Source organism: Mya arenaria, chromosome 11 (assembly GCF_026914265.1).
Source record: "Mya arenaria isolate MELC-2E11 chromosome 11, ASM2691426v1".
NCBI lineage: Eukaryota > Metazoa > Mollusca > Bivalvia > Myida > Myidae > Mya > Mya arenaria.
In genome coordinates this window covers 28,068,895-28,096,753 of record NC_069132.1, presented here as the reverse complement: position 1 = coordinate 28,096,753, position 27,859 = coordinate 28,068,895, and the positions used below count along the sequence as shown (strand labels likewise).

The 27,859-nt window shown below is 34.1% G+C and overlaps 2 protein-coding genes and 1 non-coding gene across 4 annotated transcripts; 1 reads left to right on the top strand and 2 right to left on the bottom strand.

The window, feature by feature from the left end:
* Window positions 1–133: 133 nt before the first annotated feature.
* On the bottom strand, window positions 134–9,815 carry LOC128209517 (male-enhanced antigen 1-like). Of its 2 annotated transcripts, none has more exons than XM_052913569.1 (5): window positions 9,424–9,815; window positions 8,655–8,800; window positions 7,076–7,237; window positions 4,866–4,944; window positions 134–4,690 (listed from the first exon to the last, which is right to left on the bottom strand). In XM_052913569.1, the coding sequence occupies exons 1-5, from the start codon at window positions 9,497–9,499 to the stop codon at window positions 4,410–4,412; spliced, it is 744 nt and encodes a 247-aa protein (XP_052769529.1). In that variant the 5' UTR covers window positions 9,500–9,815; the 3' UTR covers window positions 134–4,409. The 2 variants fall into 2 exon arrangements, with proteins under 2 accessions (XP_052769529.1, XP_052769530.1); XM_052913570.1 differs by having other exon boundaries at window positions 9,562–9,815.
* Window positions 9,816–11,135: 1,320 nt separating this feature from the next.
* On the bottom strand, window positions 11,136–11,212 carry Trnak-cuu (transfer RNA lysine (anticodon CUU)). Its single transcript has one exon. It is a non-coding gene; the product is annotated as a tRNA-Lys (tRNA).
* Window positions 11,213–15,719: 4,507 nt separating this feature from the next.
* Window positions 15,720–20,456, top strand: LOC128209040 (E3 ubiquitin-protein ligase RNF139-like). Its single transcript, XM_052912853.1, has 2 exons — window positions 15,720–16,024; window positions 17,911–20,456. Exons 1-2 carry the CDS (start codon window positions 15,757–15,759, stop codon window positions 19,656–19,658), a joined length of 2,016 nt encoding a protein of 671 aa, XP_052768813.1. The 5' UTR covers window positions 15,720–15,756; the 3' UTR covers window positions 19,659–20,456.
* Window positions 20,457–27,859: the final 7,403 nt, after the last annotated feature.

Sequence of the window (27,859 nt, the reverse complement as noted above, 5' to 3'; positions counted from 1 at the left end):
ATTTCTAGAAATTGCAGCCTTTTGTTTTACCAAGCAAAACTGCTATATTAATTTTCCCTTTTACACATTCTAAACAGATGAACTGCTAGAAACAAACATAATTTAATGACGGTGGCCAAAAATACAACTAGCAAGTATTTTAACAAAACAGGTTTTTTTGCACCTTTATTAATTAAATGTAAAGCATATGTACAGTCACCATAGTATTCATACTTATTTTTATTGCACAAAATACAAAATTTAACAAACAATAATTATCATACTGATAACTTACCTATAGAAATCAAGACACATGTAATCTTCCTATATGTTGATTTAACTATTTCTTAATCAGCTTAAAAGTAATTTAATACTTGAAACACAGCAAAACTTTTAACTTTTTACTCATTCAAAAGCCCTCTAGCACAGAATGTAGAAAACAATTTACATGTTGGTGAGTTACTTTAAGAGAAAATATCTATCATAAACCTCTCATTATCTTCGCCAACATGAATATTAACCATGGATCTTACAATTACAATGATAGATTTGGACAATGACTGTTAAAGTAATGAACTCGAAATGACCACAGCCATATCAATTCTGGTCATAAAAAACAGTTAGGACACTGTGTTTAGCAAGAAGGTGTAACATAAAAGACAAACAATAATACAGACTTACTGAATAATGTATTAGCTATGTGACTGCATGTAGTAACACAATCACAACAACAAATCCTGGAAAATCAAAACAATGAAGAGGATTATCGGTAATGCAAACATAGTTTGGATGTTCTGATTCAGTGCGATAAGAACTTCCTCCATCAAGACAGAACTAATAATTGCTAACAATACTTAAATTTGTTTGGGCTAAATGAACATAATAGACGTAAGAGAAATTAAAAATCTACAAGTATTGCTCATACTAGTATTATACAAATAAATTAAATTTGATAAAAAACTTATTGTGGATGGAAGGGAGCAATTATACTTTAACCTCCACCCCCCTTCCCCCCCCCCCCCAAAAAAAAGAGATGAACTATGACTATAAAGTAATATAAACCTACTTCCTTGATTAATGATTATCAGGTTCAAAACAGTTTACAAATATTACTGAACAACTATTAGTAGTAATAGTGGCATTTCTTTATTTTTTGTTCACTTATATGACATTAATTTTTCAACTAATGTAAATTAATGTTTTATTTAATTAACATTTAAAATATATACGAAATGAATGAAAAATATTGAGGTTATTTCTAATTAACATGTCCTTTTTCAATTATATGAAATACGCAGCAGCCTGCTATTATTAATTAAATCTGAAGGTTGTTCATGAATGAAAACAAAACATGACAGATGTAAGGCGTATGCATGAATAAACCTAGCTACAGTATACAAAATATGGAATACATATGCACATAATTGCAAAAACTGAACATTACAAAAATAGGCAAACTCATATAAATACTGTCTGACCTTCTTTATAGCAAATCAAAATATTTCATGTATTTTGGTCTAATAAATCAGACTTTTCTTGACAAATTTTGTTTCTTTGCAGTCAGCCTTATTAATACAAATTATAACCTGTTGCCAGTGAACTAATGGGGAGAAAACACGGCCACCGTTACTTTCTAACCAATGAGAGACTACCTCATGTGACTTGACCCAATGTGCCTGCATCACAAAACTACCATCAAGACATGGAGGAGCTGAAAATGAGATTATGCAATGTGCCAAAGAGCTGGATTTTCAAACATGAACTGCATACATATAATGTAAATGGCAAAAACTTTTTCATGCATAATTTAGATCGATTAATCATAAAAAAAAAAGATTGATTTTAACTTTTATCAAATTGCTTGTCCATAGTAAATTAGTAACCTTTAGTTAATAAGTTATGTCCTTTTAAATATTTTTTTTTTTATAAAATTTTGTTTTAATCAGTTTGTTTTTTTACTTTTTCTTAACTTATGAGCAGCATCACACAATTTATGGCCTTGGGACATACTCTTTCTCTTATAGTTTTATTGGGTCTTTGAATTATATGACATTTCAGGAAGAAATACTGTAAAACTTGTGATGATATCATTTATATTGCCCAAGATTCAAGTGAGACCATGTCTTGCATATTTTGATTTTTAAATTTGACGTCATGCAGATGTGGTCATTACGAAAGTACATTATTGACATGAACAGCCACATTTACGTATACCTATTATAACTAGCTTATAATTACAGTTTGTTTCCTAACATGGGACATAAATAAATACTTGATGATTCAGTTTTGTGTCTTTAATCTATTGGGCCGATTTGAACACAGACTATAAATGCAGTAAAAATAAATGAGAACGAAATCCGTGGTTGCTATTGAAACATGAGCAAACTAATGGTCAAAATTCGTGAAGAAAATGATGCACCAATAACAATCCTTTGAAAGAAAAAGGTTTGGAAGAAATCAATAAACATAGAAAAAACTAATATTTTTGGCATCTTTTAGCAATGATTATTCATTTGTAATAGTGTCCCAGGGCCTAAAATCATGCGATGCGGCTCATATCTTATATAGGAAAACATTATACTATGCAAGTACATGAAAACATTTCTAAAGGGCAGATTGTGGCGAGTGAATCATCTTAAACAGGATATGAGGTAAGATATTCCAGCAGTGATAAAACAACTGAAATATGAATGGCAGCAGTCAATTGTATAAAACTTTGATATAAGTTCTCCAAAGGTTATCTTTAGGCTAGTCGACATATTCAAATGATTTGATTGGTTAATATTATTCAAAGGATAAATATTGACCTATCAATGACAATGTACCAATCACCATTTTGGCTGTCAAAACTGAAAAATCAACCAGTTTTATGCAATTGACTGCTGTGGTGTAAAATAGACAAGAATATACCTTGAATCTTCATATGAACTCAAGGGGGGTGAACACTGTGTGTTAAGTCATTGAGAAGTTATAGAACTATTAAGAATCATGATATATTTTCATTTCATTTTAATATGAAACCCCATCTCCATGGCAGATACATGATACATGAACACTATCCTGCATGTTAAACATTCAAGGGAAACAACCTCTTCACTCCCTGTTCTTTGATACTACAGTTCCTTTTCTTTCCCATAAACCACACTAATACCTTAATCTGTCTTGAATAATTTCTCTTCAAAAGACCTTTACTTTCCTTATGAACAGTCTAGTCAATTTGTATCACAAGAGCCCAATATTTCATTGTCTAAGACTTTAATAATTTCTCTTCCAAAGACCATAACCTGCTGTACTTTCCATATGAAAAACAGTGGTGGGTCAATTTGTAAAACAAGAGCACTGCAAACAAATGCAATCACTGCCTTGTTTTTCTGATAATTATTTGGAATGGAGAAAATTCAACAATTATTTAAGCACAAGTTCTAGGTTTTGGTTCAACACGAGTTATTTGTCATTCATGAAATATGTATTAAGTTTTATTTTAATATCTTAAATGTGTTTTTTTACAAATCCACCGCGGACAATGACACCTTGGCTATAACAATACCTCCATCTCTTTCCAAAAATAAAATAAAATTGAAAGCTTATATACAATATGCTGCATTATAATTTCTTAAGACTTGTGAATGTCAATTTCCTCTCTTGAAAAACTACTGTGAAAAATATGAAAGACACACAAAACTTTAATATTGACAAAATGTTCGTATTTTTTTTTCAAAGTTCTCCAACTGTAAGCTGCAATTCAGCCTATTCAGGTAGGAAAAAGAAATATGCCTAAAAATAAGTAAAGCTGTAAAGACTTGGCAAATGATAAATCAGTCAATTCAAATCAGTAATTTTCACTGCATACAAACTAAATGAATTCCGAGACACAGATTTAACACATACTCGTTATACATGTAACTAAAACATCGATATATTTTGTGATAATTTATGAGTCTAGTATTTTAGACACCTTGTAAACAAAGCAAGTTTATTGTATTTTCTGTGTAAAAAAACAAGTGCGCCACAGAGCGAAAGACGACACTGAACTGTATTTCTTCATGAAAAAGGGGTATTATTTAACAATTAATAATGCCAGAGTTATGGGTCTAACTGTTTATGTGTGTCTTGTCTCTGTCTCTATATTAATTTTTAATTGAATATCTAAGAAAGTTCTCGCCAAGGTTTAAGTTTTTGCACAACAACAACACAAAGGCTATGACAATACTTTAGACTTATTTTCTTTGAAAAACAGACAGACTCAAGATCCAGATGCACAAGGAAAAATACACCAATACTATCAATAAACACAATGATAAACTATCACTGTTGTCATTTACCATATTATTCCAGGAGTTTTTTTGGAAGTTTTTAAAATAAAATATCACAGATATGGCTCAAGCTCACAAGTTGTTAATGAAATATAACAATGTGCCACACTGCAACTCTCAGGTATTTTCATTTACGTCAAACCCAGATATTTCACTTGGTCCACTGATATTACTGTTCTTTTCAGAAGTGAACTCATTCAATTCTTCCTTTGTTCTACTATCCCCATACTTCATATCCTTAGATTTATTAATTTCCTGCTTTGGACTGGTTTCCGTTTTAACTAGTTTGTCGACATGTCCTTGCCATTGGTCCTCAGATAAGGATTTGGCCCAGTCTGGAATGTTTGCCATTGGAATCTGAATGGCAGTCATCACAGACTTCACTTTTTCAACATGACCTGCAGTAGAAAAAATAAACAATTAAATAATTAAACTAGAACTGTAAATGAACTGGCCAAATAAAAAACAGTTCTCATAATTTTTATTGTGAAGGTCCTTTACTTGAAATTAAATTAGATTTGAAGTGTAACACTTTATGGTACTGCTGACTGATAAATCATCAGCAATTCTTACCTTTATCCATTGTTAGATCGACCTGGTGTGGCTGGTTCCACAGCAAGTCTTTTTTGTCTGGTTTCGGTACATCAGGAGCCTTTTAACATCAAACAAAATATAAGTGATTTAATAACTGAAATCAGATTTCTTTACTTGTCCATATTGTGTGTTGAATTTTAAAAAAAGTAATATTTTATAATCAAACATAAAATAAACTGTTACTTTTCTGTAAAAATTTATACACTGAAAAAATTAAAGCAACTCCATAATATACAATCTACTTTAAAACAAGATGGCCACGATGGCCCTATATTGCCTACCTGAGTACACTGCCATTTTGGCTGAACAATACTAATTATTCTAACCTATTTTCGTGAGGATCCATGGACAAATGCAGCTTCTATTTTATAAATTTAAGTTTTTTTCTAACATCTGACCTTGTTTTTATCCCAGTGACCCACACTTAAAATTACCTATGATGTCATTACCACTCTCAAACTGACCAGGATTTGCGAGGATCAGATGCAAAAAGCACACTATTGTGTTACAATTTTTTTTTTTGGTAAGATTTGACCTCATGATCCATGTTTTGGCCAAAGAATACCCATATATTCACACTTGATTGAGACTTCACAACCATTCTGATTAAGTTTGGCAACAATCACCTGAAAAAATGCCACTTTTGCATAAACAAAGATTTAAAAAAAATTGACAAAGTGACCCTTAGTGGAATTTTATCAAGTTAAGTAATATCACAAAGCAGCCTATTTTACCCTAGATGACCAATATACAAATTGATTAAAACTTCATCAAAATATTTTATTTCAAAAAACTAATTGTTAATTGTTGTCTGAAAGTAAAAAATGAAAGAACTCATTTTTGAATTAGATTAATTAGTTTAATTTTAACATATGTTTTGAACATGAAAATGGCTGGGGGGTTTTTATATATAAAATGAGCCTTCAAAAGCCTAACACTTTCGCCAGATGGAAGTAGAAGTATTGTGTTAATAAGGTTTTTTCTAAGATTTGACCTCTTTTTTAAACAATGAAGACCATAATATATTCAACTAGATTAAATATTCATCAGGCAATCATTCTGATAAAGTTTCAAAAAGATCGAAAGAAAAAAACAAACAACCTCTACCACCAGGTAAGTAAACAAGGTTTTTTCTAAGATATGACTCAGTGACGAGATTTGGAACCAAAATGACCAATCATTGAACTTGATTGAGCTTCTTCCTACAGTAGCATTCCAAACAGGTTTCGAAAAGATCAGATAGAAGAAAAAACAGCATCCATTTTGAAAATATCCTTTGTCTAAGATTTGACTTGTTTAAGTTTAAACCTCGATATGATACAGATTTGAAATAGTCCGAGATTGCAGAGAGACAACCATTCCGACAAATTTTCAGAGTCATTGGTCTAAAATTGTGGCCTATGCACCTTAAACAAACCAAATGTTGATGAAGGATGCCAGTCAACGCACCTACCACAACCAAAGTGGCTTACAATGTAGCACAATTTATTATGAATAAAAGGGGCAATTCGGTACATCGCATTATAGCCAGATTTTTTATTTGACAATGGGCGTTTTTATTCATTAGGGTGTATGGTTAGTGGGCTGTATTAATTTTTTTTTTTTTACTACCATGTGCATAAGGATTTGTGTTGAACTATTTAAAGATAGCAAGAACATTTAGGTGTTGACAAGTTTTATGGAAATTTGATAAGAAATGTTGAATTTATGACAGGATTTTTTCTTCTAAGATTTGACCTAGTGACCTTGTTTTTGACTTGAGGGGACCACTTTTCATATTTGTGTCCTAGCTTTTCTAGAGGTGACCACATCAATGTTCAAGACAACATGCAGACAAGTATTCTTACAAAGTTTCATAACAATTGGATATAAACTATTGAATATATGTTCAAGACAGGTTGCCTTTTAAAGCAGGTGACTGTTAAACCAGGTTTGACTGTTATGCTAGTTAGAGTTATCATACTTTATTGTATTACCTTTCAATGCAATAATGCATCAAGTATTCTGACCAAGTTTCATAGCAATTTGATAAAAACTATTGAATTTATGACATGGAATAAAACATTCTATGCAGAATTGTTAGCAATATCTGTTATCCTACCCTCCCTACTTTTTTTCTCAATTCAATAACCTGTAATTTTTCATTAAAAATTTTGGCTCATAAAATGATGTCTTCTTTCAAAGCTGACCTGTAGGTAGCCTGGTAGGTTGGCACTGTGAGGATAGTCTGGGTACTGGCCCTGCAAATCCGGTGAGATCTCCTCAGGGAATGCTGGAACCCCTGGGGTCCCCGACAATGACGCTTGGGCCTCTATTGCGCCTTGTTCTGTGTCTGACTCTTCCTCGGACTCCTATGTTAGAAATATGATTGCCCATATCATATATTACACAAACATTTTGTTTCTTTAAATAACACATGCCTAACATTGCCTTGCATGTGCATGTTTTACATGTATGTTCAATAAGTCAAGAGTGAAAACTTAAATTTCTAATTTCAGTTTTACTTTAAAGCAGCACTCTTACAGATTGATGGTTTTGGCAACCTTTTTATATTTTGTCTAGGAATGAGCCAATTTTTGCGTAAATATGTAAACAAGAGATATTAGACTGCTGACAAAAGATCAGATCACACATTTTCATCTTTATGTTCGAAAATTGATGTTTTATTGCTAAAAGTGATACTAACATTTTAAGAAAAATGAGTTTTTCGGCAGTTTTTCAAACAATTGAGATATTTCATATTGTGAGTTATCTTATATGACTCAACTGAAGGCATTGGTGCCAAAATCAGCCGATTCTGACACAAAAAAATAAAATAAAAGTCAAAACGGTCAATCTGTGAGAGTGCAGCTTTAAGGAAACTTAGTTGTGAAACAAATGGCCATTGATGCCTATGAGCAACTTAAAATACATGCTTTTCTGGTTTGGACCTTTCAACATGATAGATCCAATAGAGATAGTGACATTGAAAGTGAATAAATGTTAACTGATTTTTTTTTCAATCAATCTTGGGTTTTATCTTACAAAATGACACAGGAACATTCCTTTTAGTCAAACATTTTATTGGGATTTAAATTCAGCAATTTAACATTTTTTAGTAGTTTGTGAAATTAGTCAGGCAAAAAGTATGGGGCAATGCCCCCAAAAGTCTATTTCACATTTAAGCCTGTTCTTCAGATTTTAAATCTTTGACTTGCAGTACAGTTAAACAGAGTTAGAAAGGTCCTAAAGAGTTATAAATCTGCGTGATAAGGAAAAATGGGGCAAAGTTCTATTTACTCCTGTTCATTTTGCATTAAAATAATTGAGTATAGAGAATCCAGACACACTACAATGACTCTTTGCTATATTTCCGTGAACTTCTATACAAAATAATAATCTCAGTAGAAGGGTTTTTCCAATTTTGAACTATGGCCTTGTTTTGATGAAATTGTGTATGTTTACAATCTGATTTTGGAGTTTTGGATTTTTTTCTCTTTGACTTTATTTCTAATATTAGTTATTGTAGGAGTATTGATAAGTTAATTATGCTTGTCATTTAAAAAACAAACTTTTGTTATGACGTCATGCGTTTGACATAAAATTTGCACATCACAGCTGCAATGATTTCTAAACAATTCACGTTCAGCACGGTAATTTTTTCCAGGTCATTAAACTAAAGCCATTTATAGATTAAGATAGTAATTCACTTTAAGTGAATGACCTTATATTCTGATCATCTGCAGACCATGTCAGTATGAAAGAATGCATTTATTACAGCAGCTGTACCTCATCAGAATCTTCACTAGCTTCCCCATTTAGTGGCCCCTGGCCCAAGGCCTGGTAACCATGGTAACCCATCTCCTCCATATCTCCTTCTTCATCACCAGACTCTGTGTCAGACACATCAGCATTGATGATCACATCTGGGTGGTCTGAAATAAGCATTTTTTCCAATTTTGAAACAATTAAAATCATTCAAATCATCCAATTATTTAAAAGTATTCTAATATCTTTTTCACAACAGGAGAGACAACTGGCAAATACCAGGGCTTTTTCACCTTCTCATTTTTATCCTAGTGGCGGATATAAGCCAAGGCTACCTCTTGATTGCAAAAATTTTAAAATCTCCCAATTTTCTTCATGATTTTGTTTTATAGTATGATAGTTTTAAGTCATTTTTCCTAACTTATTTATATCCCTCTTAATATATGATATAATAAGTCAATAATATCTGCAATACTTTCTTTTCAAAAAAATTCTCAAAAATACATACCGGTACTTTTATGTTAAAAACACTTCTAAACTTTTTTTTTAAATTTGACTGAAAAAATTAAGAAAATCAACATAAGCTATGAAATGACTTAACAAGTTTTATGAGTACAGTACAGTAAAAATCTTCAGTGAAAAATAAGCTAAAAAATAAATGTTAACCTAATGTCTACATGATGTTGTGCTACAGTTTGAAACCTTACCCACAGTGATTTGGTGGGAATGAGCTCCTGCTTTGGCGTCATTTGACCTGTACAAAATTTAGTGACATTCACTGTAACCTTACCAGCCTCCTCAATTTCCTGGTCGCGATTCTGGCCAGGGCGATGTCTGTCTTCCTCCTGCTGCGGTATTGGCCCCATTATCTCTGTAGTATGCTCACGTAATAATTATGAAACTTGAAATGATGACAGAGATTAAATACCTTAGACTTAAAACATCGGGTTCATTTGGCTTTCAGAAATAGTGTAGTGTAACCTTTTACGTCCTCTGACACTGTTCGACCCATATGCTTCGAACTAAGCAGCTTTTGGAACCTACATAAACACGGTGACCGATTGCCATAAAAATCGTATAACGAACGCGAATTAAAGATATTTGAAAGAGGAAAGCAAAGGAAACTCTTGTTTTTCTTTCGGTCAGAAGGCCTTTTAATATCATCGGAGTCTGAAGACGCTTATTATTTTTTTTCAAGGCTTGATAAGAAATGTGTAAAATGCGGCTCGTATATCATGTACCACAGTTTGGGAAAAATGAGGTCCTCCAATAAGTTTTATCAAAAACCCTAGTAAACCAGAAACACAAATACGTGAAAAACAAAAAAAACGTGATATTTCTTTACATTAACAACTTTTGACTAGAGAGCAAGGTAATCTGAATTCCCAAACTACCAACTAGTTGGATAGTCGCAAATAAAAAAGAGGACTTCTATGATCGAATATCAAACTGGCTAATGTATGAAAAACAGTGATACGTCCAACTTTATGGGATTTTACCTTTTGCAGATCTTTATAAAAAGTTATCATACAATAAATTCTGACTGAGGTGCAAATGCACCAGTCCTTAAAAAATAAGTTTTGGCAGGTGTTGAATGCACCAGTCCCAGTGTGTGTATACCATGTGATAAACTGCGTCATAGATGCTACGTCGGAAGGCAAAATTTTGCTCCGAATGAAGACTTTAAACAGTTTAGTTTAGTTTATTCTGTTTATCCTCCAAATGTGAAGAGAAGTATAGTTTATATACAAATACACAAATATATACAATACAATACAAAGTATGGACATAGAAAAATAACAACAAAAAACAAACAAACACACAAACGTTATGGACACATATAAAGCATAAGGTTATTTACAATATATACAAATAATACATTGCCTATGTCATTTGACAGGAACTGACGCTTATCGTTTGATTGAAATAAAGTCCGTTTACAATTGTGTTGTGGTTACAATGGCATTTATTGTCAATTTATATTTTTTGCAAAATTTGACACTACAATTAAGCACTGGATTCGACATTCATCAGTAATGTCAAGATTGGTTAATCCTCTTAACATCTCAACAAGTTGATGGTTCAGATTTAATAAAATCAAGCGTCTAAATTGTTCTTCACCTAAGAGGTTTATAAGTTTGGACCATAGCCGGCATCGTTCATTTTCAAAATATGGACAAAAGAACACCTTATGCAGAACAATTTCATTTGTTACTGCATTACAATGATAGCATGTATTAAATGAAATACTTCCGTGCAAAAAATTTACATAATAAACCGAACATGGTGGTGTTAGTAGTTTATACTCCGGGTCCCGGCGTGAGCACATTGAAGGGTCCCAGAGTGTCAGTTCAACCACCGCAAACCTATCCTGGGCGGTGAACCAGTACTAGGTGCCTTCACTTCTGAAAGGAACTGACAACTTCTGTACATGCCAGGGGCAGTGGTACAGTGCGAATGGTCGTAGAAAGGATTTCATAACCAATCACAACAGAAGTGACCTGGTCCGCCCGGGAATCGAACTCGGGTTGTCCGATTAAGAGTCCAACGCTCTACCGACTGAGCTAACCGGGCGGACCATTGAGAAACATTGCCTTTTATAGACTGGGAAGCTTTTTAGAAATCGCCATATCAGACAAAATTCATAATTGGAGTGAAAAAGGGAGAATAGTTTGAGGTTTTCGTCATCGTGTACTCTACTTTTCCACGATTTTGTCACATGTTCATCAATGGCTGATTTGCAAATTCTTTTCCAAACGAATTTGTTTGGAAACACGGAAGACTTAGAAAATTCTGTTAAGTATGATGTGAGTTCGTATTTACCTAGAATACTATATATATCAGGGATAAATCCCTGAGCTTTTATAGGTTGTGATATAAACGATAAAAGTCTGTTGACAAAGACTTTTTTAATTTTCATATTTGGATCAGCGTGACATAATTGACATAAGAATGCTAATTTTTTCGAATCAATGAAATTTTGAATTGGTTGGATTCCAAGACAACTGAGTGCAATGTCTGTGCGTGATTCTTTTGGGACCCCTTGTATCCACTTAATGCATTGCCGGTGGATTCTTTCCAAGGGGAGCAACTGGTTCGAAGTGACACCGCTCCAGAGTTCGCTCCCGTATAGAGCGGCTGAGAGAACTTTCGTTTCGTAGCATTCGGAACTCCTCGGCCATTTTTTCAAAAACAACCTCGGATGTATGCCGGTACATCTGTTGAAGTAGTCCGTATTTTTTTTAATAAAATCATTAATTAAATGTAGTGTTTAAGAGTAGTATTCATTGCTCTCAGTTTAAATTGATTGCCAGTGAAGTGTATTATTGCAAACATAATTACGATTCCCAAGAGTTAAGTCATAAATTTTAACTACTAAATAAGATTACTACGCGATCTATTTGCAGCGGACTTAAACGTACCACTTTTTAAGTGTGTAAACCGTCCATATACATCCGAGGTTGTTTTTGAAAAAATGGCCGAGGAGTTCCGAATGGTTTCGTAGATGCGTATTGAAGTGATTGGGTTTAGCCCGTTTTTACCGATTCCACAGTTTGTCACACTGAAAAACGTTTTTCGAAGCTTATGGCAGCTTTCTGATATGTTTTCATTGATATTTAATTGTTTATTACAAAGTATTCCAAGGTGGTTATATGAATCGGATTCATCAATTAAATAATCACCAAGTTTCCATGTCCTAGGGCTCTTTTTATTTTCATTAAATACTAAAACTTTACATTTTGATGGATTATAGTAATACCTTTCCTTTCCGGCATGGTGAAAGCAGACATCTAGGAGATCGTCGAGACCCCTTTTTACATTAGAGATAATGACCATATCGTCTGCTGATGTAGGACATGCGCAGACCATGTTATGTATCTTAAAGCTGCTGTTGCAGGCGTCAATCTTATGTAGTAATTCATCAATAAAGAGGATATAAAATTGCGGGCTACAGCATTGGCCTTGGCGAGTGCCTTGTAGGATCGGGAAAAATTCAGACGAAAATCCGTTGGTTTTGACACAACTGAAACTATTTTCAAAGAACGATTTTAATATACTAAATAGAGAAATATCAACTCCGGTTCTGTACAACTTCAGAAGAAGCGAAGGTATGATCGAAGGCCTGTTTGGCGTCAAGAAAACATGTATATAGTTTGGAGTTATTTTCTTTGGCATAGTAAATGCATTCACGTAACATAAATGACGTCATAGTACAATTTACGTTCTTTTGAAAGCCACCTTGAGAGGGGTTTAACTCTATAGAACCGTCTTTTTCAAGAAGGTTTAAAACTATCTTTTCGAAAAGTTTTAACATAGTAGAACAAAGGGAGATAGCTCTATAACTTGACGGGTCAGATCTTATTTTGTTGCCTCCCTTGAACAGAACTGTAATCACGCCCTTCTTCATCTCTGTTGGAGTGTGCGAGAATTGTATCATATGATTAAACAATTTCGTTATGCATTTAATTAAGTGATTTCCGCCGTGGATGTAGTTTTCATAAAACAAATTGTCGTATCCACAAGCTTTTCTTTTTTTGCATGATTTTAGCGCTGTTGTAACCATATCGATAGATATTCTTGGAAACTGTATGCACCCTTGACGTGTATTATTTGTTAAGTCGTTCAGTTCCCTTTCAACATACGTTTTGTATTCGGTGTCAAAAGATTTGTCTCCGTTCACTGAGTATAACTTTGAAAAATATGTTTTCCAGCCATGGTTAATACGTTCGGGGTCTGAGACTTTATTGCCATCAAAATTCATTTCAAAGCCGGGTGTAAAGTTCTTTTTTGTTTTGTGTTTGTTAACTAATTTCCAGAATTCATTGTTATCAAGATCAGCGGCACTATCAAAGCGGTTTTCTTCTTTTTCAATCAATGCGAGAACTTCATGGCGGTGAGTTCGACGAAATATTGCTTTTAATTGTTTGTAATGTATGTAGCTTCCGGAAGTGACGTCGCGGGGCTGTCCATCGGTAACCCAAGCTGCCCGCGCAACTTCCATCTTTTTGTGAAGTGTTTTTAGACTTACATTCCAATATGGTTTTATATGCGGTTTAAATTTTACTCTAGGGATAAACAAGTCGGTGGCTAGATTTATTATCACAGCGATACCCGAATAGAGATTGTCAATATCTGATGTGGAAACGATGGGTAGTTCTAGCGCAAGACGTAGGACCTCGCTGTTTTCTAAAAAATTCCTATAATTATCTATATTGTTTGGTTTGACGTTGTGCCAGTTGATAACGCCCCCAAGTTTAGTAGGAAGAGAGCCCTCGTTACTTGGAATGCTAAGTTTACAGATTATTGGCCTATGGGTAGAAACATTTGTTGCATGATCCTCTAAAATTTCACAATATGTAAAACAATCTAGTGCCATTTTTGATACAAAAATATGGTCAATAAGCGTTTCTCTGTTAGTATTAAAAGGTACATTGCTAAACTTCGAACCCTGACAAAATGACATTGTATTTAAAGATTTAAGATTATGTCGGTTTGCTATATCTAACAGTTGTGCTCCCCTTGATCCTAATATTGTGTTTATACATCTCTCTGAAGGGAGTTCAGTGTTAAAGTCTCCTAAAATAATCAGTGTTCCCTTATCATTATATTTACATGCAATGTTTTCTAGCTCTTCAAGATAGCCATTATACACAGACATTGGATGGTTTTTACATGGTACATAGACCTGTATGACAAAGATATATGCATCTGGGGCTGTCATAATTTGTATACCAATAATCCTTTCCGAATTAAGTTCCAAAGGCGATATTATGTGGTTTATGTCTTTTTTCCAGAGAAAAGCAAGACCGCCTTTTCCCACCTTACTTCGGGACATAATATCTAGGTCGGGATCGGAAAAGGCATAACTCATATACTTGTTATTTATAGAATCGAGAAATGACAAATTTGCTCTGTATAGCCAGTGCTCTGAAAGGCCACACACTTGAATGTTATTCGTTTCCAGCAAGTGGCTTAAATAACTTGCGCTTGACATGATTCCACTGGCATTCCAAGTGGCTAAATTCAATACTCTAGGAATGACCGTGAATGATTGTTCATGAGCGTGTTGACCTAGTCAACTTCGGGGTCGAGGAGGCAAAATTTTGCTCCGAATGAAGACTTTAAACAAAGAAAACTTCACTATTTCTTCATCATTTTAAATGAAACATAACGCAGTCTACGCCGCTTACGGAGCCCAACCTTCGGTCTTTTACCAGAGTTTGATCGAGAGATTAGTTTCTTAAAAAAATCGACAAACCTTTTCACAAAACGGCCGTCTGACGGAGCACTGTCAACACATCATTTTGCAAATAGGTTTTTCGAAGTGTTTGAGGAAACTTATCATCTGGTTTAACTCCGGTAATAAAACGAAGGCGGGGCGCTTTAAACGGCATAGACTGCCCTTTGTTTCATTTAAAATAGTGTATTAAAAGAAAACTTATCTTTGTTTTAAGTCTTCATTTTAAGTAAAATGTTGCATTCCGACGTAGCATCGATGACGTAATTTATCACGTGGTATTCACACACTGAGTCATTTTCAATTCAATACGCTGTTAATGTTTCTTGTCTCATAAATGATCTCTGGTTTCGAGAGTGCAAATATGCGTAACGAAGAGACATACTATGTATGTGTACATCGGTAAAAAGACAAAATACGGGATATTTCTTTACATTAACAACTTATGACTAGAGAACAAAGTATAATCTGAATTACCAACTACCCACTTCTCTGCTGATAGCATTATAACAAGCATGTAATTTTAGAAGTATTAAAATATATATAGTCCTATATAAAATCTTCATTCCTTAAAACCTTAAGATGTTACAGGTATAGGAAAAACCATTTTATAGCATAAACAAATACCTTGTTTTGCTTACATACATGTACATTCTGATATAAATTTTGAGTTAAATTGCTTTCATTAATAATATAAACAAAAGTATCGAATTCAGGTTGATTATTGGCAATAATAGGGTATTCCTATTTTACCTATATTTAGCTTAGTATTGATTTGGTTTAGTGGTTTTCATCATAAATCTAAGCTATATTTAGCCTTGTGTTATAATCGCCAGGCATGTGCTCAAGTGAAAATAAAATTACCACAGTGTGAAATCATTTGTGATGTCGTTAAAATATAAGATGGCAAAGACAATTAGAACGTTTTGTAACTTTTTAAATGGGAAAAGTGAAATGTTTGACAGTAAATTATCAGAATATGGCTCATGTGTGGACGACTGGTACGATGGTTTGAAAGGAAGGAAGAAATACATACTAGAAGTAACCATGAAGTTTCCATTGGTTGTGATTATGTATCTTTGGATGAATGGCCTTGCTCCTTACTACAACAACTGGCTTCTTGATGTTCCTTTCCTCGTCGTTAGATATTTTGGTAAGTGCACGTTTATAAGGTAATGCAACAATATTGCAGCCAATAATATAAAACAGGTTAATACTATTAACCAATCAAGTTCTTTAAATGTGCAGACTAGCCAAAAGATAGGACAACTTACACAAGTTTTATAAAAAACAACAACTGATGTTTATGTAAGACATCTAATGCTTATATTGTTTTTATCTAATGTCTATTCATTTTACTGATATTGGCAAAACTTCCAATCCCTTCCAAGCATGCTTGATTTTATAATGTCAGTTTAAATATTGTGTTAAAATTTGCGTTGATATTCTCATTGTCAAATGTGTTCTCATGCAATAAAATGTTATCAAATTAAATTTATTTTATACTTTAAGGCTACATAATTAGCCAATCGAAAAATAGTTGGAAAACCGCGATTGCATTTGTTAATGGCCTTCCACAATACAGAGTGGGCGAGGAAAGCCAAACTAAAATGAACAGTTTTTGGAAGGGTAAAAAATGTTGCCCCATCCGACACTTAATTATTTTATTTTTATTTCATTATTGTGAAACATTATTTCATATTTACGAGATGTAATTCGTTAATTCGAAATATCATTTTGTTTTTTACGAAATATTATTTCGAAAATACGAGTTAATATTTCGAAATCAGGCAATGTATTACGAAATTACGAAATATTATTTCGAAATAAAATTAGTGCCGGATGTCATTTTAAGGTTACCGTAGTAAAACATATAACCTTATAATATATTTATTTTTAAGTTACACCACTTTCTTTGTGTCAGGTAATTCAATCAACACTTTCTTTTGATATCTTTGTAAATAAAAAAAAAAGATATTTGAAAATATATAGTGACTCATATTCACTTCAAAGTGAAAAATAAGCAAACATCTTTCCTAGAATAGAATCAATCACATCACTAACTCTTGTTTGGAAAGTGTCTTACATTTTGGCACCTTTAAATCAGAAACCACTTAATAACTTTCATAAATATTCTATAGTGAAAACAAAACAAAACAATTTGCATGTAAAATAACAATGATATCTAGTGCTTCACGACCCCCAGCTTCACTTGTTTACTATAAAAATTAAAAACAACGTTATAAAAAAGGTACCTTTCCCCTAAGGAAACTAAAATTGGTTGATCCGAACGTAACCACTGTGTTTTCGGTAAAATGACCACCTCCAAGGGACGAGGACACACAATGCAGTTAAAATGTAAACAATAAAAATTAGATCAAGTAGATCCATCATGTTAATCACAAACCGTTCAGCTTCAAAACCTGGAAGGTATGCAATGGTCTGAGATGATATAACAATGCTATGTTTGACTTGAATATGTGTTATTGATAAGAAATAAGGCATGCAACAATTAGTAGGCACTTCCGAATTGGTGTAATTTGCCAACATATTATTGCTATTCAACCCTGCGTTTGAGCATTTGAGCTAAATTCTGTTCACTTATTGATTTGTAAAAACTTTTTAATCCATCTAAAATCATGTTTTAAACGATGTATTTCAACACATAACAAATGATGGTTAAATCTTCAGAACAAAATCATAATTTGAATCTTTTTGATGTCTTAAATATGCTCTCGCACGAGATATAGTTTACTAACAGGCTTATATCCCCCCTCAAAATAAATAGAATAATATAAAAAGTAATTGATTAATATTTGTAACAAAAATAAATAAATGACAATGACAAGCTAATGTTATTAAATATGCACAAACACTATATGTTGTTTAGATAATAATTCTGTAACCTTGTTTAATACAGGTTAACTTCAGCTGAATGCGATACTAATACATGAAGATATGTAAGAACGTTTACTTTTACAAATCTAGATTTTTTATTGTTAAAAGCATTAACACATCAATTTTTCAATTACTTTTTAGGACTCTACTTTATCGTGGTCAGGTTTATATCCAGTTTCGAGAACCTCTTTCCGTTCTACGTGGCAACGTGTACCGTTTCTGTAGCTTCGGTTGTTTCCCAATACGTGTACTGGGTTTCCCGAAGTGCAGCGGAGGAAGCGTGCTTTCCAGAAGCATTTGGACCTTGCTGGAGCGCCGGAGATCCGCTATGGACCCCTACCATTTTTTCAATCGTTGTGCGGATATTGTGTATGTTCCATCTATTGTACTATTCCGATGATGCAGTCTTAATGGTTGTTCCTTTGGTTTCAAGTTCAATTACCCTGCTAATGAGTTTGACATCGTGGTATATTGTAGCTGAAGTAGACTACCTGGCGAACGGTTTCTTCTTGATCGCCTCACTTTTAATGATAATTATTCGATGCGAAGAAAATGACAAATCGAGTGTTAACAAAAAACTAACAAAATTACGCGGTCAGTTAGCAAGAGAAGAAAACATTGGAAGAAGAACACATGTTGTTGACCTTTTGAAATATTATGAACTGAAAAAGCAAAGTATTGTTGCCGAGGACTGGAAAGTTAAAATGACAAAGGAAGTTACCGATCTAATAACCGCAATATTTGCCATTTTTAGCATGATGACCATCCTCCTGAACCTATGTTCACGTCTTTGGTCTTTGTATCATTATTCTAACAATATTTATTTAGAGTTGAATCATTTGATTAACCCCATTTTCTCTTCTGTGTCAGAGAGTTGCAACAATTGTATAACGTTCATTGGATTGGCCTTTGTGTTTGGAAAAATGTCCCATATATTAATATATGCCATAAACAAATTCCTAAATGTGGCTCAACCTAACTTTGATAACTTGGAGTATCAAGTAGAAATTTTCTTCGTCAGCGCTTGCGTCGAGGGAGGTATCATCTATGCTGATATAAACACAAGGGAAAGACATTTAGAGGGTGTTCTGTTGATGACGATATTTCAAATTATCTTGTTTACGCTTGGCAGAGTAGAAAATGAAATTCTTGCTCTCGCAAACGCAGGAGGAAGAGCACCGCCGATGCGCCTTGTGAAACTTGGGTTGGTCTTAGCAGCCATAACAGTAGGTCCGACATTTTTTGTCATCACACATTCTTCACCGGCTTTACATGTCAATGTTTGGCATCTGTTCAATCTCACCGGAAATTTTACCTTATTTATAAGAGTATTTTACCTTCTTGTGGAATGTTTCTTGCTTTGGATTTCATGGCATTTAACTCAGTTAAACGACAAGATCCAACGCGCTTTAAATTGCATTCGGGTGATAAAAGGGTTTTCATTTTTGACGACGACTCTATTGATGACATACTATCGCTTGATGGCCCCCTTCTTGGTGGCATTCTTCTGGTTGCGTGTAGTTTTAAATATTATTTGGGTTATATTGGTTATCGTTGGCATCATTTACATTGAATGGGCAAAGTATAAGATCAGAAACGATCTCCTTGACTTTATTCATGGACTTTCAAATGCCACGCTTAACGAAGAAAACACAGAATGTTCTGTATGTTACATTGAAATGGATTCTGGGAAGAAACTTCCTTGTGGGCACATGTTTCACCATGATTGCCTCAAGAGATGGTTCCAGGTGCGAACCGTGTGCCCATACTGCAACACTGCCGTGCACATTCCCCGACGAATCCTCACACCCGAGGGACTTGTGACCGTCAACCAGAATCAAGCAGGCATAGTGCAACAAAGGCAACAACAGCTTTTACGACTGCAATAACAGCAAGTGCAACAGAGGTAAAATCAAGCAGTTCTACTTGAACATCCCCACGAACATTTCCAATACATATAACCTTTTCTATAACAAGAAAACTGGAATACAAAAAGACTTCCAGTAAAATAACTGCTTATTAAGTAACCCCAAAAAATAATGTTTTGAATTTCCCTTTTGATATATTATTTGATATTTCAGTTATATGATAAAAACGATGAAATGCTATATTGCATCTGTTGTGTGATTGGATTTCCATTGTAACGAATATTTCTTATTTTAGCTGTAATAAATCAATTCTAAGCGTTCCGTTTATACTTATATGAATGGTGTATTTGCAATGTTTTATTGTGTTTGCAATGTTGACTTATAACTCATTATTTCAGGCTTTGTTTTAAAATCCGATGTCAACGCTATATGTTATACATGTATCTTTCAAAATTACCTATGTTGCCACTGTGACACATACATCACGTAAATTACGCGTTTCTTATGTTCGATGTTGTTTGGTACTTACAGACTAGCTCTCGTAGTTCTTCGTTTACTTTTTTTATTTCATTATGAAAACCATATTGTTTTTAGCACTTTTTAAATTTTGATGTTATATTCACAGACTGTTTTCCATTTGTGTGATGTTTTAATGTTCTATTACACATCGTATGGGAGTCAAATTGACTATTGCGTGTGCATGTATGTGTACACATCTTTGCAAATGCACAAATTTGTTCCTCGTTTCTTGTCACCAAATCAGACTTGTGTTTGAAATAGTTTCGATTTATATATGCAAACAAATAAATGTTTACTTGGTTTGTTTTCTATATAGTTTATAGAAACAAGCTCAGTAGCAAAAAGGTTTAAACATGAACCCCGTTTAATGGCACAGGGTAAACGCCAAAGACATAGAACACAAAAAAACACAAGCAAGAAAGATGAGGCAACAGAGCAGGAGTCCACAAACAACACAGTGCATATATACTATATACAAACTAGGTGTGTTTATCATGGATTGTTAGGTACCGCCTTGGAACAATCAGTAAAATGTAAATTTACTGGGGGTTTAAACCAGTTTGCGTGCACAACCTCACTCTTATCCCAACAATCCTGAATAAAGTAAAAACGTGAAAGGTAAATCTTATCAAAGTATGCATTAACTTGAGGAACACAATTTTATATGAATATTTATCAGGCGTTAAGAAGTTGTTTGAATCCATCAAGCAGACTTATCTCTTAATCAATGTTCAAGGTCATTTGCTTATTCATGGAAACGACCCAATCCAATGCATGACGTGGTTGAAAACAAGTTAAGATAACAAATGTAAATGATTTGCCTACCTGCCTTATATTTTGGACATGTTATCGGAAGCAAGCATGTCAATCATTTTAAAGTTTATTTTTTGCTAGCAACTGTTTTTCAGTGGCAATTTCAATAGTTGTTGTTGTTTTCAATGAATGCAAAGAAGGGAAAAGGAACAACTCAACACGACTTAACTTTATTGTACATAAAGGCAAACGGACACAAAATACTTTATAATAATGTCATATATTAATTAATTTCAATTTGCTTCATGACCGTTTTATCGTTGTTGTTTTTAGTATATAAACGCCCAGCTGCAGAACAATTGCCAGAAAAAATATGAAAAGCATATATTTGATAAGTTTGCACTGGGGTTTTAGATCATGACAAGCTTTCAAAAACGAGCAACCTAGCTATTTAAGCTTCTATCCATGAAATATGCATTTTGAAAACAAAAACATGACTTCTTTATAATTTGGTAATCAGATTTATGTTAAGAAATAAAAATAGTGTTTCGTAACAAGCAGAAAGGAAATAAGCGAGACAGACAATTTTTATTCTACGTATACCAAATGGAAATTTAAGGCCAATGGACAATTCCCCGTTATAACGGTAAAAAATACAAGGCAAGTAAGTGGACAAAGTATTTGCTTCTTTTGTTAACTACGAGAAGTGAACATATGAATGATGCAAACATTTCGTGTATATTAGATTCATAATAAACAATACGCATAGTAAGTGACAATGTTGACGAAGAGGATTAGAAAGTTTAGGAATCAGTTTAATACATTGATGCTGGGAGTGGAATTAACACCTGCAAAAGATGGCTCCAAACTTGATGATACCCATGACGACATGTAAGGCAGACGGAACAACACTCTGCACATGCATGGTTCGGAAGTTTCCATTGATTACGATCACGTATCTGGCTGGTAGTGACTTCATACAGAAGTCACTGGTATCTAAACATACCACTGCTTATCATTATATGTCTTTGTACGTGCCTATGACTGTAAACGTACGTGCCTATTGATAACCATTTGTAGAATAGGGTAAACATAGCTAAGCTTGTCGATAGAAGTATTCAAAACATGCCAGAACTTTTAAATAAATAAGTTCATTTAAAACGATGGTTGAATTCTTTTCATAATTTAGTTTTATAACTGATTTTAAGACATTGCATCGTATTCAATAATGTTTTTATCCTGAACAAGGCCAACTTATGAAAATCATATAAGAGGAACATAACTTAAACCAACTTCTTCTTCAATGTACTATCGGTAATTCTGAACTTTCTTTTGCATTTGTTTTTAAACGCAAATCCTATTGAATCGTACTTTTTTGTTTGTTTTTCATGCCAATTAGTTGATTATATTATTTGACGTGGAATGATGAGATTTATTTTAAAAAGCGTTTACAATTTCTAGTTTATCAACGGTTTCCCTAGACGTGGACTTATAGCTTTTTGCATATATATTGATATCCCGTAGAAAGAAAACGATATTGCACGAAAAGAACACGGCATCCAAAATTACAACAGAAACTTCTGACAATTTGATAGACTCGGACGTCTCCTATCTTATACAATGTGACCTGGCACATCCTGTTTTCCCCTCCTACACGGAAAATATTCTCAACACGAAATAGATCGGGGGACCATTTCTGACCGTCCTTTTCGATGGCAGTGGCAATGTAATAACTTTCAGATTACAGTTTTTGTTTGCGAACAATGTCTCCCGTAAATGTGTACTTTATAAACATTGTTAAAAAAGCGCGCGACCGAAATTCGATCAGTTCAAATGTCAGGTGGAAATCTATGTATCATAGAAAATATGGATGCAGGACTTATTTGGGCCGATGTGAAAAAGAGACAATTACATTTTGTAGGCGTTCACATTACGGCTGGCTTCGAAATAGTCATGCAAACATAAAAGCGCATGGGAAATGAAATCCTTGCTCTGATAAATGCAAGTGGATGAGTGCTACCCTCAAGACTCTAAGACCAATTTTATATTGAGAGTTATAAGGCTTTTTTCACAATAATAACAAACACGACACACTTTATTCGATCGAAAATGTACCTTTACTATAATTATTTTGTTATAATATTTTGGATATTCTTTATATATTTTTTTGTAAACACGACTCGTTCAAATGATACCAAATTATGAATGGGTCATCCGGCACAATGGCCACATTTAAAGGGACTAGACACAAGATGGTCCCTAAATCGGCGAATAATATTTCCTCAAAACAAGCCTAAAATATAATGTTATTAAGTAGGTGATTTCATTTTGGTCCAGTTATTTTTCCGAGGTTAGCTGTATTTGCCTGATCCCGAAAAGATAATAACTATAACGACATTTTGGTTAAAAACATTTACACTGAAGCCGTATTTATCCCTTATTCATTCATGGTGTCTGCTTTTCTACAACTGACTTTGCTGATTTTTACATGCACCTTAAAGATTCAATGCGTTGTACACAACAATATCAATTCTATGTAAGTTTTTAACAGTTTTCTTTTTTTCTTGCAATTGTATCATCTGGTGTTGAGTCCCTTTAAATCAAATGTGTTTGCATGGCATTGACTTTGCTTTATAAACTATTCAAACATTATGCAGAAAACAGCCTTCTTCAGTTGCTTTAATTATCTGTGACTTTATTCAATGTAAGTAAACCGAAAGTGTATAAATAGGGTTGATTATTGAAATCAAGCAATCTCTTTAAAAAGGATAAACAGCGATTAATTTGTAAACAAAGTCTTGAAGGGTGAATGATGAAGCAGTACAAACTTAACATGTGCATATTGGCTATTCGAATATCAAAATTCATTTAAGTTTTGCTGAGTATTGATCGAAAAAAAAGAGTTTTGGAACCAGTGTCTTTCAAAATGATATGGCAGGGATATATTATTTGCTAAACATGTGCGTTATTGCTCTGGCAGGGTATACGTGTGCCAAGTTTCATTTCAATGTTAAGTACTTTTTTTATAGTTAAAGCAAACTATTTGCGCAACAACGTATACATCAGAACAATGGCAATAATCTGACTTATCACGCTGATAAAAGGCATTGAAGTTATGTTGTTATGTACTTCCGAAATAGAAAGTACAGTCTTTTGGTTTATCAAATGAAATAAAGTTACCAAACATTGAGCAATCATTTGTGCTTCATTGCTGTGTTTGAAAATATAAAATGGCAAAGACAATAAGGATTTTTTTCTGACTTTTTAAAGAGGAAATGTGAAAAGGTTGACAGTAAATTGTCAGAATACGGCTCATATGTGGACGACTGGTACGATGGTACGTCAGGAAGGAAGAAATCCATACTGGAAGTGGCCCTGAAGTTTCCACTGGTTGTGATTATGTATCTTTTGATGAATGGCATTGCTCCTTACTACAACAACTGGCTTATAGATGCTCCTTTCCTCGTCGTTAGATATCTAGGTTAGTGCAAGTTTGCAAGGTAATAAAACACCGCTGCAGCCAATTTCATAATACAGTTTAATTCTTTGGTTTGGTAACCAATTGAATTGATTGGCCAAAATTTTCCAATTAATGCTTTTAACAGATTACGATATTTAAATGTGCGAACTAGCCACAATTTGGGACAATGTATCCCAGTTTTATACAATGTATTTCTGATGTTTAGCGATTCGTCTAATGCGCCTATTGATCTAGTCTGTTATTTAAACATTTCGTTCTATATAAAGCGACATAGCCCATCCAGGAATTGTTGGGACAATGCGCTAGCATTTGTGGATGGCCTTCCATAACAAAGAGTGGTTAAAGACAGCAAAAAAAAATTTGAAAATATTTCAAGTTTTAATCGTCCATTGTTAGATACAAGCCTATGGAAGGGTAAAACATATATCCTTTGCAACATGGCCTTTTATGATTTGAACAAATTATTTTAACCTAAATGCTCCAAAGCATTTCTTGTTGCTCCTTGGTGATTCAAAATTAGTGACCTCAATTCACTTCTTGTAAAAACATGTAAATAAATTTCTTAAAAAGTTAAAATAGAAGCAATCGCTACAAAGCCATTGTCATTGTTGTTTGTAGTGTCATATAATTTTGCACCATAAACTATTCCTATTTAGGTAAAAACTATTTTTTGTGTGAAAGCTATTTAATACTTAAAAACCTGTTTTAAAGAATGTAATTAACATGCTTGCCTACGAGTGAATGCTGAATATACAAGTACTATGTTCTGGTCCTTCAAACTAACGTTTGTATTGTGCCGATTCCATAAGTAATGCTTATGTCAAGCTTTTCTTATTTCACTTCTACTTGACACATGTTACAAATGACTATGAAATGTTCAGAATCAAATCCTAATTTGAATCGTTCGGATACCTTGCATATGCTCTCAAACTAAACATAGTAAACTCAGAAAATTGTTTCCCCTACCCCCCACCGCCCAAATAACGATGGCAAAATGATGAAACTGAATGTGCATGGACATAATAAATAGTTCAGATATAAATATTGTCACCTTGTTTTACACAAGAATATTTCAATTGAACGCGATACTAATACATGAACAGATAACTGATAACTAATCTAGATTTTTATTGCTAGTTAACACATGTTTCTTTTTTAAGACTCTTACTAATCTTGACCAGGTTTATATCCAGTTTCGAGAACCTCCTTCCCCTCTACATGAAAACGTGTACAGTTTATGCATCGTCAGTTGTTTCCCAATACGTGTACTGGATTTCCCGAAGTGCAGCGGAGGAAGGTGTTTTCCCGAAGCATTTGGACCATGCTGGAGCGCCGGAGATCCGCTATGGACCCCTACCATTTTTGCAATCGTTCTCCGGCTACTGTGCATGCTCCATCTATTGTACTATTCCGATCATGCAGTCTTAATGATTGTTCCTTTGGTATCAAGTTTAATTACCCTCCTAATGAGTTTGACATCCTGGTATATTGTAGCTGAAGTAGACTACCTGGCTAACGGCTTTTTCTTGATCGCCTCACTTTTAATGATAATTTTACGATGCGAAGTAAATGACAAATCTTGCTTTTACAAAAAAATAATAAAATATCGTTTTCAGTTAGCAAAAGAAGAAGACATTGGAAGAAGAAAACAAGTTTATGATCTTTTGAAATATTATAGGATAAGTATTCATGCCAAGAACTGGAATGATAGACTACAAAGGGACGTTTCCGATCTTATAACTACGATATTCGCCATTTTTAGTATGACGAATATCCTGAGGAACCTATCTACACGCCTTTGGTCTTTGCTTTATAAAACTGACAACGATCATTAAGAACTGAATCATTTGATTGATCCCATTTTTTCTTCCCTATCAGATAGTAGTAGTATAGGGGCCCCTCCGTATTCAAATTTGCATAATGACATCATCAGTTATAAATAGCCCTCCGTATTCAAATTTGCATAATGACATCATCAGTTATAAATAGCCCTGCGTAGTCAATAAAGTAGGGGTCACGCCAGTCCAACTCTTTTGAGCGGATGATATTGAATAGCAGCAATGAATGAAGAATCTTTACGGGGACTGATTTAATGTATCAATAAAGTAGGGGTCGCCCAAGTCCAGCTTTTTTATTAATGTGAATCATGTGAGTTGTAACACGACGGTGATCTTGATAACATCCTCATATTTGGCGGGAACCAATGAAAATGCAATGGTCAGTTAGTCTTTTCATTAAATATTTTGCTATATTATTTTGCTGCTCTTCATCATGAAACGGTGCATATCAGCTCACGTTACTCAAAAACATTTGGTGAAGAATACCGACGCCTCTGTCTTTTTGAATAAGGACATCATGATGTTTTGTATTCGACAATGTTTCAATGATCCAGATAGAGTAAAACTAACATCAAATAAATTCGTTTTAGAAAAAGACATGAAGTCTAACATTGGCGTTTTAGGGTATGCCAAAACCCTTACAAACAAAGTCAGGGTGATTTGCAATAAGAAAAAGGATTTTGTTGTTTCAGCGTATCCAATAAAGTAGACAAAGCAAGCCTCTCGCAGGCATTTACCCTTTTTAGGGATAAGGTCCCTCTATAGGGATCCATAACTATCAAATATATTTTTACCTGTGACGGTGGTGGAGTACAAGTTTGAACAAACTATAAATAGAAGATGACTTAATTCTATATACAGACAACCAATCAGAAATAAAATATTAGACCAATGGGAGTGGGTTGCTGTGTATAAAACACAATGTTTCAACAGTCACAAAAGTGTTGCCTCTTGTACGACAAAATGAAATTTCAATTGGGAAACTGTCGATACATTGAAGTAAAAGAGTGGAAAGGGGAGCTCAGGGTTGATCTTCGAGAGTGGGAGAATGGCCAACCGACAAAGAAGGGGATCAGTCTCACCTTGATGCGATGGAAGAATTTGGTCGATGCTATAGAGTATGTGGATCAGGGACTTCGAAACAACGACGGCTATAAAACTCATCTAGGAGGAAATGTGTACATATGTATAGGAGCGGGAAGCGTATGTGTGGACATCAGACAGTTTTGGAAACCCGAGAACGAAGTGGTCCCTACCAAGAAAGGTCTTTGTTTGAGACCTGGAGAGTACCAGTGTTTAAAGGAACTGATTCCTGAAGTAGGCCGGACGCTACCAGAACTAGACGGGGTGGTCCCCTGTTACCTACAGAGTGACCACATGAACCAGTTGGGGGCTTTGAAATGTTCCGAGTGTAATCCTTGTGATTTTCACAACCATTAGTCCTGAGTAACAGATACATGGACAGGTTTGAACGTGTCTGTCTATAAATAGAAATAAACTCATTCACCAAAAATAGACATCACGTGACAGATAAATGGACACGTTAGAACATGTCTGTCTAAAAACAGAATTTACTTTCATACTCTATTAATAGACATCACGTGACTTAAAATTCCTTGTATATAGGAGTG

Excerpts from the sequence above, each read along its gene's own strand:
- LOC128209040 (XM_052912853.1), top strand. The coding sequence starts at position 15,757 with ATGTCGTTAAAATATAAGATGGCAAAGACAATTAGAACGTTTTGTAAC. Across the intron at positions 16,025-17,910 it reads CCTCGTCGTTAGATATTTTG|GACTCTACTTTATCGTGGTC; the intron begins GTAAGTGCACGT and ends ATTACTTTTTAG.
- LOC128209517 (XM_052913569.1), bottom strand. The coding sequence starts at position 9,499 with ATGGGGCCAATACCGCAGCAGGAGGAAGACAGACATCGCCCTGGCCAG. Across the intron at positions 7,238-8,654 it reads CTAGTGAAGATTCTGATGAG|GAGTCCGAGGAAGAGTCAGA; the intron begins GTACAGCTGCTG and ends TTTCTAACATAG. Across the intron at positions 4,691-4,865 it reads CGATCTAACAATGGATAAAG|GTCATGTTGAAAAAGTGAAG; the intron begins GTAAGAATTGCT and ends TTTCTACTGCAG.